Source organism: Monodon monoceros, unplaced genomic scaffold (assembly GCF_005190385.1).
Source record: "Monodon monoceros isolate NGI ecotype Baffin Bay Population unplaced genomic scaffold, NGI_Narwhal_1 Super_Scaffold_13, whole genome shotgun sequence".
Classification (NCBI taxonomy): domain Eukaryota; kingdom Metazoa; phylum Chordata; class Mammalia; order Artiodactyla; family Monodontidae; genus Monodon; species Monodon monoceros.
Window position 1 is genome coordinate 78,222,139 of NW_021703769.1, and position 13,896 is coordinate 78,236,034.

The 13,896-nt window shown below is 52.1% G+C and overlaps 1 protein-coding gene across 4 annotated transcripts in view; it reads left to right on the top strand.

Annotated features, from left to right (window-relative positions):
- Window positions 1–13,896, top strand: part of DTX2 (deltex E3 ubiquitin ligase 2) — a 33,884-nt gene that overhangs the window by 3,161 nt on the left and 16,827 nt on the right. For 3 of the 4 annotated variants that reach the window (XM_029220654.1, XM_029220655.1, XM_029220657.1), the window contains 2 exons: window positions 9,259–9,615; window positions 11,535–12,171. In XM_029220654.1, the coding sequence (XP_029076487.1) occupies window positions 9,348–9,615; window positions 11,535–12,171 (905 nt within the window). In that variant the 5' untranslated portion in view covers window positions 9,259–9,347. Of the gene's footprint in view, window positions 1–3,260; window positions 3,681–9,258; window positions 9,616–11,534; window positions 12,172–13,896 lie in introns of those variants that run through there. The other variant, XM_029220656.1, reaches the window with a different exon arrangement.

The window sequence follows — 13,896 nt, forward strand, 5'->3', positions numbered from 1 at the left end:
CGGGGCAGCCGCTGGGCTGGGGGAGAAGGCGGAGGAGGGCCAGTGCAGAGCCAGGGAATCCAGGAGGAGAGGGGCGTCAGCAAGGAAGGTGGCTTTGGCTTCAGACCTGTTGAAGGTACCGAAGAGGCCGGCAGGAATGGGGCCACGGGCGAGGGAGGAGCATCCCTCATTCATTGCCCACACGCTTAGGAAGTTGTGTGCCCGGGCTTGTGCTTGGCACTTGGAGTACAGAGAATTAAACAGTCCCTTCTGTGTGTTTGTTTTAATTTTCACCTCAGGTAAACAGAGAACTAGATTAATAAACAGTGATCACCGTTCACGCCCAGCTTGCTTTCACTTGTTTCTGAAATTATTATTATTTTTTTATTTTTATTTTTTTAGCGGTACACGGGCCTCTCACTGTTGTGGCCTCTCCCGTTGCGGAGCACAGGCTCCGGACGCGCAGGCTCAGCGGCCATGGCTCACGGGCCCAGCCGCTCCGCGGCATGTGGGATCTTCCCGGACCAGGGCACGAACCCGTGTCCCCTGCATTGGCAGGCGGACTCCCAACCACTGTGCCACCAGGGAAGCCCCTCCGAAATTATTTTTAATGTGTTGTAAGTTCCTGCATTTCAGCCATGCACAACAAAAGCCAGGATCTTGAAACAAAATACACATCCAGTCATTTGATCTTTCCTCCTATTCCCATCCTGAGATAACCATTATCCCCTCACTTTCATTTTTATGTAGTTTTACGGTACCTGTGTATTCCTAAGGCACTTTAAAAAATATCGCTACAGTTCGTCCATAGTATTGCATGTCATCTGATTCATTTGTCTTGAATATTGAATAATATTCCATGGTGTGGGCAAATCACAGTTTATGCATCCGATCTTCCGTTGATGGGTACCTGCTCGTTTCCAGTTTTGCTGTCATGTGTGGACTGCTCTGAACATTTCCGTACACGTTTCCTGTTGCACATATGCAAGAGGTTTTCTTGGGTATGAGCTGAGGGGTGGTATTTTGCTGGGTCATAGGGTGAATAAATGTCCAACTTTCATAGTTGTTACTAGACTTTTTCTGAAGTGATTGTACGAGTTTTCACTCCACCAGCAGCAGAATGTAGGCCTTCCACTTGCTCCACACTCTTGCCAACACTTGGTATAGGCTGACTTTTTTTTATTTCTGCCAATGGAATGGGTATAAAATGGGATCTTTGGGATCTTGATTTCTGTGTCCCTGAGCCCTGATGTCAAACATATCTTCATAAGTTTATTGGCACGTGTGTTTCCTGTAAATTATATGTTCACTTTTTTGCAATTTTTCTGTGGGGTTCCTGGCACTTTAAAAAGAAAATTGACGTGTAAGAGTTCTTTATATATCCTTGATTTTAATCCTTCGTGCTTATTGTGAATATCTTTTTCCAGCTTTTAACTTTCTGCTTTCTTTGAGGCATGTTTTGTTGAACAACCATTCTTAATTTTAACACAGTGAAATGTATCTCTTCATGTATAGTCAGCGTTCTGTGCCTTGTTTGAAAAATCTTTTCCTGACCATAATCCTTGCCTTTTAGGAGTCTGTGCCCTAGTGGAGGGGACAAGTAGATAATTGCACTCAGATGTCACATGGACATTGGTGGTTAGAAGAGGCCACTTCTCTGTGCAGGGCAGGAGTGGATGTAGGAAAGATTTCACTGGGCAGAGAGTCTCAGGCTGGGAATTAAGAATTGAGTAAGTGGACAGGTGGGATGGGTACTTTTGGTGGGGGGTGAGGGGCATGAAACAGCCTGGCCGGTTCTGGGCTCTCACTGGAGTTGCCGATGGCTGGAGCAGAGGGCTTAAGGGACTCAGGCAGGACATCTGAAGAAAGATCTGGATGCTCTGCGTGCATGGAATTATTGAAGCCATGGGAGCAGATGAGAAGGTCACAGGGGAGGGTGGAGAGAAGAGAGGTAGGCCAGGGCCCAGTTGCCTGATGCAAGGAAAGGTGTGGCTCTGGGAAGCAGGTTGGGCTTCCCTGGGGGTGGCCCTCTCCACATGCTGCCTGCCGTGCTGTTGGATGCTGTATTTCACCCTCAGGTGTTGGGCAAAGACTGACATGTCTACAGAGGGCAGGCATGTCATAGGGGAGGCTGGCCAGAGGCATAAGCACTCTCCCACTTTTCAATAGAGAAACGGGTTCAAAGAAGTATTTCTCAACTATAGTTCAGTGGGACCACAGTGAGGTCAGCAAACCGTGGCTCATGGGCCAAATCCAGCCCACAGCCTCTTTTTTTTTTTTTTTTTGGTGGTACACGAGGCCTCTCACTGCTGTGGCCTCTCCTGTTGCGGAGCACAGGCTCCGGACGCACAGGCCCGGCGGCCATGGCTCACAGGCCCAGCCGCTCCGCGGCATGTGAGATGTTCCCGGACCGGGGCACGAACCTGCATCCCCTTCATCGGCAGGCAGACTCTCAACCACTGCGCCACCAGGGAAGCCCCACAGCCTTTTTTTGTTAGTAAAGTTTTACTGGGACACAACCACGCCAGTTAGTTTATGTGTGGCCTTTGGCTGTTTTCACACTACAGTGGTGGAGTTGTGTAGTTGCAACAGACACGCAGTGTCCTACAAAGCCTAAAATATGTACCTTCCAGCCCTTTATAGGAAAAGTTTGCCGGCTCTGCCCTGGAGAGTTGTGGTAACTGTGGTAACCTTGAGAGTAGTACCAGCCACCACAGTGGTGCAGCTCATCGTTGCTGGCTGCATAATGAATCTGGGTCAGGCCTGCAAATGTTGCCAGGTTTTCTGGTTTTCAAGAGAAGCTGGAAGTCTGGATTTTTTTGTTTTTTTAATGGTGGATATTCCAGTTCTTAAACATTGGCTCAATTTGTAAAAACTAAAAACTGTGTAGTAGGTCAAGCAGACACATCTGGCAGGCTGATTTGTCTACATCAGTTTATCCCTCTGCAAACTGATTTGGGTTTGCTTATACCTGTGGCTTCTCAGGCAAGTTGTTTATCTTTTGCCTCACTTTTCTCATCTATAAAATGGAGATGATACCCTTTGCTCAGGAATGTGAGGACTAAATGAGGACACTTATACTTAGCACGGTGCCTGGTACCTAGTAAGCTCTTGGTTGGTGGCCACTGGTGTGATTATGGCCACTGTGCCTGCCACTGCTTCCGCTGCTCCCCCATTCTGGCCCCAGGATAGGCTCTGATGACCTGTGGGTGGTCAGGTTGCTCCTGGCAAAGAAGGAGCAGCAGGCTCTTGGTGCTGGTGGAGGAGGTTGCCCACTGGGGAACTGTTGGTCACTGGGGCCTGCCCCCTGGCCACTGTGTGGCTTTCTGAGCCCCATTTGGAACGTTCTGCTCTGACCTGCCCCTGGAGGGCCCTAGTCAGGCACCAGCCAGGAGAGGAGTTATTTCCCTTCTAGCAGCCCCACGTGCAAGGGACAAATCATGTGTAGTTCCTTCCATCTCTCAGAAGCCTAGTCAGGCCTGGGTGTCACCAGCGTAAGCCATCTCTTTTCTAGGCAAAAGCCCTACCTTGCAGCGCTCCCCTGTTGTAATAGTTTGGGCACCTGGATGGTGTGTTTTTTGCGCTTCCTTGGAACTCAGGGGTGGGACATGGTGTCTCTTGGCAAGGAGGTGCCGTGGTACTTTGACAGGCCTGTTAGTGAAACTCCACTGGGACGGGAGCAGCCGTCTGAAGTAATGATGGTAAGTAACAGTGGTGGGGTTTGTTTCATATTTACGATCTTTTGAAAGTGGTGGGCATTGTAGCGGTTTGTTTCTGAAAAGTAATAGTTCCCCACTTTAGAAAATGTGAAGAGTTCAGATATATAAGGAAGTTGAACCAAAGGTCTCTAATAGTGTCTGCACTCCAAAGCAGTCCTTAGCATTTTGGTACCGTTTCTACTGCGTTTTCTCTCTGCTTCTCTTTTACCGAGTTAAAATAGTGCCGTGGGGAGTACCTTTATGTTGAAGTTTTTCTCTCATCTCCTTTGATAGATTTTTTAATGATCGTGTCAAAGCAAGTGAACATTTTTAAACCTCTTGATACGTGTTACCAAACTGTTTTCTGGAAAGGGTTTATCCGTCCCAGAAGTGTGACATCTCAGGGTACTCTCGCCAGCACTGAGTACTGAAATTATTTTTACTGCTTTGACAGGCAAAAAAATAATAGGCCATTGTTTTAAATTTGTATTAAAAACAACATGTCTAGCAAAGTAGAACATTTCTTTGGTGTGTTTGTGTGCAGTATTCGACTTTCCCATCTCCGTGGGAAGGCTTTCTGACAGTGCCCGGGTGGCCGGCTGCCCTGTAACAAGTCTTTGAAGGTCATGCTCTGCTTACTGGTCATGCGCACCGTGTCAGCTGGTGGAGTGTGGAGTTGCAGGCCCATGCTTCTTGGAAAGCACCTGAAAGTGACGCAGCATGGAACTAGGGTTTGAAGTCCACCCAGTCTCACTGGTCTCCAATCCGTGCCCCTCAGAACGCCTCTGTCCCGTACAACAGCTTCCTGGACCTCTCAGGAAGTAGGAATGGAGGGCAGCCCTTGTGTTCATAAGAGCACCCCACTCTTCTGCGTTTTACATATCGATGGGCAGCATACGGTCACATTTGGAAAAGGGTTCTGCTGCTTATGAGAGGCTGGAAAACCCATCCAACCGCCTGAGCAGTGGAGCCCAGGAAAGGGGAGGTGACTGTCCCAAGGTCACCGAGCATGGAGCCAAGGGTGAACTGCCCAGCTCAGGCCTGGGCCAGGCCACTCTGTATTTCGGTGAGCTTTGGGGGGAGGAAACGGGTCCTCACATGTTGGCAAATTGACAGTCGCCCAGTCTGGGCACCAGTTTAAAAGCCACGCTCGGGGCCTTCTTCCCGGAGGCCGCAACTGTAAGGGATCCATTTGTGTGGTTCCCCTACCCGGAGGCCCACAGTCAGGTAGGATGAGTTTCACTCAGATTCCTGCGTCCAAGCGTCTGAAAGACTCTTGGACACATGCAACTTTTCTCCTTTGTGTGAAACCCCTCTCTGGTAGGACAGTAGCGTCCCTCTGTGCCTCGGAGCTGTGGGGCTGTGCACAGGCGTTTGTGGCTAAATCTGACAAGAGAATGCAAGAGAAGTCAGGATGGTTTTTCTCGTGGTCAAAGTTGTTGATACATTTTTTTTTTTTTTTTTTAATTTTGTCTGTGTTGGGTCTTCATTGCTGTGCGCGGGCTTTCTCTAGTTGTGGTGAGCGGGGGCTACCCTGCGTTGTGGTGCGCGGGCTTCTCATTGTGGTAGCTTCTCGTTGCGGAGCACGGGCTCTAGGCGCGATGGCTTCAGTAGTTGTGGCACGCGGGCTCAGTAGTTGTGGCACGCGGGCTCTAGAGCGCAGGCTCAGTAGTTGTGGCGCACAGGCTTAGTTGCTCTGCGGCATGTGGGATCTTCCCGGGCCAGGGCTCGAACCCGTGTCCCCTGCATTGGCAGGCGGATTCTTAACCACTGCGCCACCAGGGAAGCCCTTGATACAGTTTTTTTAAAATAACTTCGGTTTGATCATAGTAAGTAATATGATCATTGTAGAACATTTGCCAGTATAGAAAGAGGTAAAGAATAAATATCCCATAACTCCATCACTCCTAGTAAAATGTCAGAGTTGTTCCTTCCCACCTTTTAAAAATTAGCTTATATTAGAACCTGGTGTCACAGACTGGCCGTCTGACCTTGAGTAAATTCTTAATTGCTTTTGGCTTTGGTTCTCATGTCTGTAAAATGGGGATAATCTTTACCTTCAAGGGCAGTTGAGGGTTGAGAGAGCTGGATGGCAAGAGCACCGGACAGAGTGCGTGCCACATAGTAGGTGCTCAGTAAATGGCACACCCGCCCGCTTGAGAGCATATAGTGTATATGGTTACATATCCGGTATTTTTAACTTGTCAACAGCATTATCCTAGGTCTGAAAGCCTTTTAAAAACATTTTTCAAGACTCGTATTCCATCATTGGGGTGTACCATAATTTATTTAAGAATTCCCTTATTCCATTATCATAAAGTGTTTAGGTTGCCCCCAGACTAAGGCTGTTTTCCCATGGCCAATTAGAATAATAACAATTTTCATAATTAAGAGCACCCTAAATAGGCCCGTCATTAGGAGCCGAAACAAATTAGGTTTTTGAACTGCAGCTTGGGGATGGCTGAGGCTGTAACAGAGAATGGGTGCATTGACACGGCCACTGCGTGTGCATGGTTGCTGCATTCCAGGGGAACATCAGTGGGTGTTCTGGGCATCGCGCCAAGTGTGCCCCAGGCGCCTGGAGCAGAAGGTGCTCCTCTCTTTTGGCGTGTGTGTTTTAGACCCTCTGGGATATTAGGCATTTGACGAGCTGCAGCCCCAGCTTTGGGTCAGCCCCAGCTCTGCCCTCAGGGAGTTCCTTTTCTGGGGCGTGGTGAGAGCGGGGACAGATACTGAAACCAATAAATGCAGTATGTTTGGATAAATGGAGAATGCAGTGAGGACGCACAGGAGGATGGGGTCAGCACTTTCTGTTAAAGGTGTGGCTCAGAGCGGGGTGCTGTGGCTGAGTCTGGAAGGATGGGCATGTTTGCTGGGGGCTTAGGCGCAGAGAGGATGGAAGTCTGGACATGGGCACCAGCAGGATCAATGTCTGGGAGGTGGGAAATGGCTCCGACTGTTCTGACACTTGCTAGAATTTGATGCATGTGGACAAAAGGTGGAGGCCTTGGTATTAGTGGGGACAGTGGCCGGTCGTGGAGGGGCCGTGTGCTGTGTCTTTCTCATCTCTGGGTCTCTAGTACCCTGACAGAGCCTGGACCGTCGTGTGCCTGCGGTCTGTAGGCCAAACACGTTCATGAAGGGTTTAGCTGAAGTTCTCGAGTGTAGTTCTCAGGCTGTTTGGCAGAGTTATCCAAGTTGGTTCATCTGGGGGTGTGTGGACATGCTGGAACATACCATGTGCGCTGGTACATGGGAGGCCCCTGCTGCCCGAGAGATGAGTGACGCCTGCCAGGAGGTGCCGGGGGAAAGTCTGGGCTCAGGAGTAATTGGCCCTGAAACCAGTCCTGTGATTTGTACCTGGATGTGGGTCCAGAGACCTCTAGTTGCAGGCGCTGAGCTAATAAGCTCGCCAGCCATCTCGAGGGCATCCCGGGTCTAATCGTCCATGGCGGGATGTGTGCTTCTGTTGGAGTGGTTGGCAGCTCAGGGGTGGCCCTGGCCCCACTATGTGTGTTCAGAGTTATTGCAGGCCTGACTCATCGCCCGTGTTCTCAGGCCGGGTAGCTCAGTGCCGCCCTGGGCCACCACTCCTCACCTAGACATGAGGGGTGGGAGGTGCTGGGTTGGAGGGGAGCAGGGAAAAGGAGGGAGGCCAAGATTGGCTGATATCGGCTGTGTGCCTGGAGCTGTTCTGGGTGCTTTATACACACCTATCCATCTGAATCCCCTAGGAAAGCACTTAGAATAGAGGTTGATATGTCCACTTCCAAGCGAAATCGGGCTTGGAGGGCTTAGGTACCTTCACCAGGTGACACAGTGAGTAGAGTGCAGTGGGTATGCGGCGTGTGGACACCACAGCCTGTGCCTCTTCCCTGTCACCTGCTGCTCCAGCTCTGCCTTCCTTGTGGGGCAGGTGGTATCGGCCTTCTCACTGAAACCCTGCGGGAGTACAATCTCAGGGACAGCAGCGAAAGCCCAGGCAGGGTCCCAGCCTCATTAGTGGCCATGAAAGTGAGCCACCAAAACCACTGGGGCCTCGGCTTTCTCGTCTGCAAAACAGGGGCAAAATTCAACGTCTGTACTTAAGGGGATCGTGTGGGCATCGGAGCAGGTGATGTGACTGGCAACCCTGTTGGCACCAGGGCCCTATGTGGACGTAACAGCTGAGGGTGCTCACAGCTTGAGATGCAGGCTCCTCTCTCCCTTCCTCCCCTCCCCCCACCACTTTCCCTTTTCTCCCTCCCCCCTCTCTAAGTAAGTGGGGTGCAGAGAGGCTGAGAGGCTTAAGCATCCATAGGATTTTAACGTTTATTTAGGCAGAGCCCAAGGTAGAGCTCGTGCTGAGCTTTCCTTGCTAAGAAAATGGGCATTAGAGCCAGCTGATCTGGGTTTGCCCTCTGTGCTACCACTTACCAGTGTATGTGTGACCTTCAATAAGACCTTGACTTCTTTGTTTTCCTGTCCATAAAGTGGGAGAAATACCGCCTTGTCAGTCTGTTTGGCCCCGTTCCTCTCTCACCCTAGGAGCTTCCACAGACTCCCTTTCTTCTTCAAACAGCTGCAGGCACATAGAGTCTTCATCTGCCCCCATTCAGTCGTGCTTTGAGCTAATCCGTGTATAACACGTGCTACATGACACGGCCTGTGCTGGGGCTGGCGAGGTGGCTGTGGACAAGGCCGGCTCGCTGGGTGTCTGCCTTCTGAGGGGGCAGAAAGACAGGGACCGCCATATGTGTATGTGGGCGTTAGAGTTCTGCTCGGGGCCGTGGAGGAGAAGTTCATGTGACAGATGGCCTGGGAAAACTCTGAGTGATGCAACTGGGCGGGAGTGACTGGGAGAAGAATGTCTTGGGAGATGGGTGTAAAGTCTTTGCAGCTGACCGCTGATCAGCAAGGCCCAGGCCCAGGGAGTGGGGTGCAGGGAGGCCAGAGAGGGAGGGCTTCAGCATCCATAGGATTTTAATGTCTATCTAGGGTCTGCCCTCTGTGGGTTAATGGTGCGGGAAACCAGGGCAGCCTGGAGACCTGGACAGAGCTAGGACCCACCCATGCTTAGAGTCGCAGCTCTGGCTGTCCTTGAGCCCCTGGTCCTTTCTGAGACATAGTTTTTTTTTCATCTGTAGCATAGCAGGTGTTAATATGTGTCTCACAAACAAACCTGCTTTGGAAACCTGTGTGGCGTCCTCACAAAGGTATAAGGGGTCATGATGGCCTCAGTCCACAAAGGATTGGGGTGACTCATGAAAATACATATAGTACAAGAGGATACACTTAGTAGTTGGGCCAGAGGGAAATTATCGGTAAAAGGACAGAAGCAGGGCTGATGATTGGCACCCAGAATTCACCCACTGTGTCTTCCTGGACATTTGCAGAGGTAAGGAGGCTGCTTCATTGACTCCGAATTCTTTCTGGCTGCCTGAGCAAAGAGACAGGATTAGGTACTTGGTTCACGATGCCCTTAAGGTATTAGGGGAAAAAGTGACTGCGGAAAAGCACGATTTTTCCCACCCCCCGCACTGAGACTAACTCTGGCAGGGCCACCGTGTGTGTCGGTAACTGCGTGTCTGTCTTGTTTCAGGTCTCCTGGAAGCGCTGGGCAATGAACCTGAGACTGCAGCCCAGAGTGGTCTGAAGCTGGTGGGGAGAACAGAGGGAGTCCTGGGGAAGATGGCCATGGCCCCAAGCCCTTCCCTGGCTCAGGTGTACACCAGCCCAGTGGCAGTGGCCGTGTGGGAATGGCAGGACGGGCTGGGCACCTGGCACCCCTACAGTGCCACTGTTTGCAACTACATCGAGCAGCAGTTTGTCCAGCAGAAGGGCCAGCGCTTCGGGCTGGGGAGCCTGGCCCACAGCATCCCCTTAGGCCAGGCCGACCCCTCACTGGCTCCTTATATCATCGACCTCCCCAGCTGGACGCAGTTCCGCCAGGACACTGGTAAGGCACTTCCTGCCTCGAGTATGTGTCCAAGTGCCTGTTTCGGGCTGGGCGTCGTGCTAGGTGTTGGGGGTCGCAGAATTGACTCTCAGTGTTATCCTGCCCCTGAAATGCACACGGTCAGAAGGCGGGTGGTGGGAGTGATAGCAGTGTGAGATGTTCCTTAGTGGTACGGGGTGCCTTGGGAACACAGTGCAGAGGCCGTTCCAGCCCCTTTCCCCCTTGTCTCCCAAACCAGAAATGCCTGCTTCCACCCGCAGGGATCTGAGGGTCTCGCTGGCAGCAGGCAGGCAAGCAGGCCGGCCGGCATGGGGGTGGCACACCATGCTAGTTAAGAGGGCCTGGCGACGGGTTCCAGCTCCTGTATGAGGGCTGTGCCACATGGGCAAGTTACTTCACTCTCCTGTGCACTCATGTTTCTTTCGTGTGTGTGTGTGTGTGCGCGTGTGTGTGCGCGTGTGCGTGTGTGTGTGTGTCTTTTGCTCAGTATTACTGAGAATGGGGCCACCAACTTCTTCCCAGAGCTGTGCACTATCCCTGTAAATCAGTGGTTTTCAGCTGGGGGCAATGTTTGGAGACATTTCTGATAGTCAGGACTATGGGGTGGGGTGCTACCAGCATCTAGTGGGTAGAGGCCAGGGATGCTGCTAAACATCCTACAGTGTACAGGACAGCCCCACAACAAAGAATTACTAGCCCAGAATGTCACTAGTGCCGAGCCTGAAGACTCCTGCTCTAATCCCTGTAGCAGCCTCCTTGAGGGTATGAGGACTCAGGCTTCCAGGCAGTGGATGCAGATAAAAGTCCCTGCCTTCATGATGTTTGCAGTCACTGAGAAAGGCAGCGCACAAGATAAATGATTCGAGAACTGTGTATGAGTTAGGTAGCAATGAGTGTTTATCAGGGAATGGATGTGTAAAGCACGGGGAGAGGCCGTTTTGAAGTTTGAGCTTGGGTGGCCTGGTCACCAGGAAGGGGTGGGGACAGATAAGGAGGGAGGGGCAGGTCGTTCAGGGCTTTTCCATCCCTTGAGGGACTTCGACTTTTCTTCTGAAAGGAGGAACCCTGGGAAGATTAGGGCAGAGGAGTGACGTAATCTGATTTGGGGGTTAAGAGTATCCCACTGGCTGCTGAGGTCGGGAGACCAGGTAGAAGGTAATCGCAGTGATCACCTTTTGACAAGTACTGTTGGAAGCATGGCCCAAATTGTCTTTCTCTCCTGAATCGTCAGGTTTGGTTTATTAATATAAGCTAACCACAGGTGTTTGCTAATAGTTGCTACCTGGGAAGTCCAAAGGAATCTAAGTACCTCCATGTAAGAGAACTGTGTAACAGTTAATAAAGAGTTTTACAAAGTTTTAGAGACATAATAAATACTTATGGCATAATACATGAAAACAGGAAAATTTTTCAGTATGATTGTCAGCTGCACCTAAACATACATGCCTAGGAGACTAGACGGGAAGGAATATGTTACAATATACGATATACGTCGTGTGCTTTCCTCTTGGTGGTTGGATTATGGATGATTTAATTTTCTTCAGACATTATGTTTTCAGTTTTTTAAGTCAGGCTACATAGGTTTCATCCTTAGGACTATTTTGAGCCACAGCTGGTCTTTGACCTAAGCGTCCAGCATCCCTCACTCCTGCTGAGAAGCGCTGGTCCCTCTCTGCCACTTGATCCCTTTGATCCACGGTTTCTTTGCATAGAGAGAGCTCTCTACCCTTCACCCCAAATTTGGAGAGAATAGTCAATGCCAGCCTTTAGGTCAGACAGCAGCATGACCATATATACACCGTGATCGTGTTGTTTTATTTTGGTTGTAGGAAAAAAAGAATTTTTAAACTCCCTTTTTTGGGGAGGTGGTGAGTGGTTAGCAGATGAACTTTATATGTGCAACGCTCCTTTTAAAACAGGCACCATGCGGGCTGTGCGGAGGCACCTGTTTCCCCAGCACTCGGCCCCGGGCCGGGGCATCGTCTGGGAGTGGCTGAGTGACGACGGCTCCTGGACGGCGTATGAAGCCAGCGTCTGCGACTACCTGGAGCAGCAGGTGGCCAGGGGCGCCCAGCTCGTGGACTTGGCTGCCCTGGGGTACAACTACACCGTCAACTGTGCCACCCACACGCAGACCAATAAGACTTCCAGCTTCTGCCGGAGCGTGCGGCGCCAGGCAGGGCCCCCGTACCCAGCGACCACTGTCATCGCCCCACCGGGCCACACGGGAGTGGCCTGCTCTTGCCATCAGTGCCTCGGCGGCGGCGCGGCCGGCCCCGTGTCAGGCCGCTACCGCCACTCCATGACCAACCTTCCAGCCTACGCAGTCCCCCAGCCACCCCACAGGACCGCCGTTGTTTTGGGGGCCCACCAGACCTTTTCTCCGTACAACAAGCCCTCACTCTCTGGGGCCAGGTCTGCGCCCAAGCTGAGCACCGCCAACCTCTGGGCTGGGGCGCTGCCCTCCCTGGGGAACCAGCCCCTCTACCGCTCCAGCCTCTCCCACTTGGGACCTCAGCACCAGCCCCCAGGACTGTCCGCTGCTGGCGCAGCCAGGTATCTTGCGTTACGCGGACGGTCGTTTTGTCCACCCGCATGCCTTGTTAGCGGGCTTGGGTTTCTGCTCTTCTTTAGCTGGGAAGACTCCCCCCAAATGCCCGCAGACTCGGCACCTGCCTCCTCGGCTGTCCCTGCTACGTCATCCCCTTTGCACATGCTCCAGCGCTGCACGTGTCACGTGGTGCTGAGGTGCCACGCTGTCCACAGCCTTGTGTCCCGGGGAGCCTACCTGACTTCTGGCACTTGAGTGCTGGTAGTTGCCCCATGGGTTAAAACCAGTGATCCTTTCATTGACCCAGGAGAATTGGGCTCTCTGAGCAGTTAAAGATTTTTTTGGCTGTGCCTGTGTGCCACATAGCTGGGGCCGGGTACCTGAGGACATTTCTCTGACTCCATCTATGTGCCTGGCCCTGGAGTCACAGACATGGAAGGTTCAGCCCTCTCCCTGAGCCCACGGCTTCATCCAGGGAAGGCTGTGAGCCCAGCTTTGGTGCTTAAAAGTTGGTTGAGGAGAGAGCAAAGTGCTGAGCGTGTTGGGGGTGGCAGCAGGTGACATAGGGCAGCTGCTGTGCTGGTACAGTCCGTCTCATAGGGCACCCTGAGATGATGAAATGGGCCCCGTCCAGACCAGGTGGCACTTTAAAGTGGGGAAACCCCTGAGTGGCCAGTGGCGGGTGCATCTGGGATGCTCAGAGACCTGTCACTGATCAGGGGCCTCATCATCGATTATTATTGAGGGTCTGGGGCCTGGAGAACATTTTGAGAACTCAGAGTGTTAGCCGGGATGGGGGCCGATTTCTGAGAGAGGTGACCTGGGCGGGTGGTGACTGGATGTGTAGGCCTGTGGCCTCCCTGTTTCCCAGGGAGTCAGCCTCTTGGTGCCACATCACTCACCCAAGCCCGCCCACCAGCCCGCCTGACCACAGGGAGGGCTGAAGCGTCCCAGTGTGGCCGAGACCTCCTTGGCAGCTTCTCAGGCCTCTAGTATTTCTTCTAGTTAGGTTTCAGAGGACCCTTCCAGCTTCGATAAGACAGTGACAGCTGTCACTCACCAAGCACGTGTTATAGCCGGGCCCTGTTCAGCAGGCTGTGTGGGTGATTTCGTGAATCCTCCCAATGGCCATATGGTAGGGGATGTCCCCAGCTTACAGGGGAGAACATTGAGGCTGACGAGGTTGGCAGCACAGCCAGGAAGTGGCAGAGCTGGGATCAAACCCAGGCCCCTTGTGGGGCATGTGGAGTTTTTTTTTTTTGAAAAAAAATTTTTTTTAATAATTATTTTTTTGTATTTTGGCCATGCTGCGTGGCATGTGGGATGGTTCCCCGACCAGGGATCAAACCCGGGCCTCTACAGTGAAAGTTCTAAATCCTGACCGCTAGGCCACCAGGGAACTCCCCACGTGGAGTTCTTGAAGCTGTCTAAAAGGCAGAGTGAGAGGAAGGCAGAGGGCGTCCTGAGGGGTGTGCGCAGAAGCCGCCAATACACAGAGGAGGGGATGGGCCCCCTGGGTCCGGGTGTCTTCCTACGTGTCCTCCAGGAGTTGGAGCACGTGGATCTGAGATCTCTCTGGGAATGGGGAGCACAGGGAGGTATGGCCTGGGCCTTCTCTGTGGGCTTGCACAGAGACGTAAGCAAGCTGGGCTCCATGCCAACCCAGTCCCTCCCAGTGCTCTGTGAGGCCCCTCCCATTGCTCTGTGATGCCCCTCCCAGTGCTCTGAGG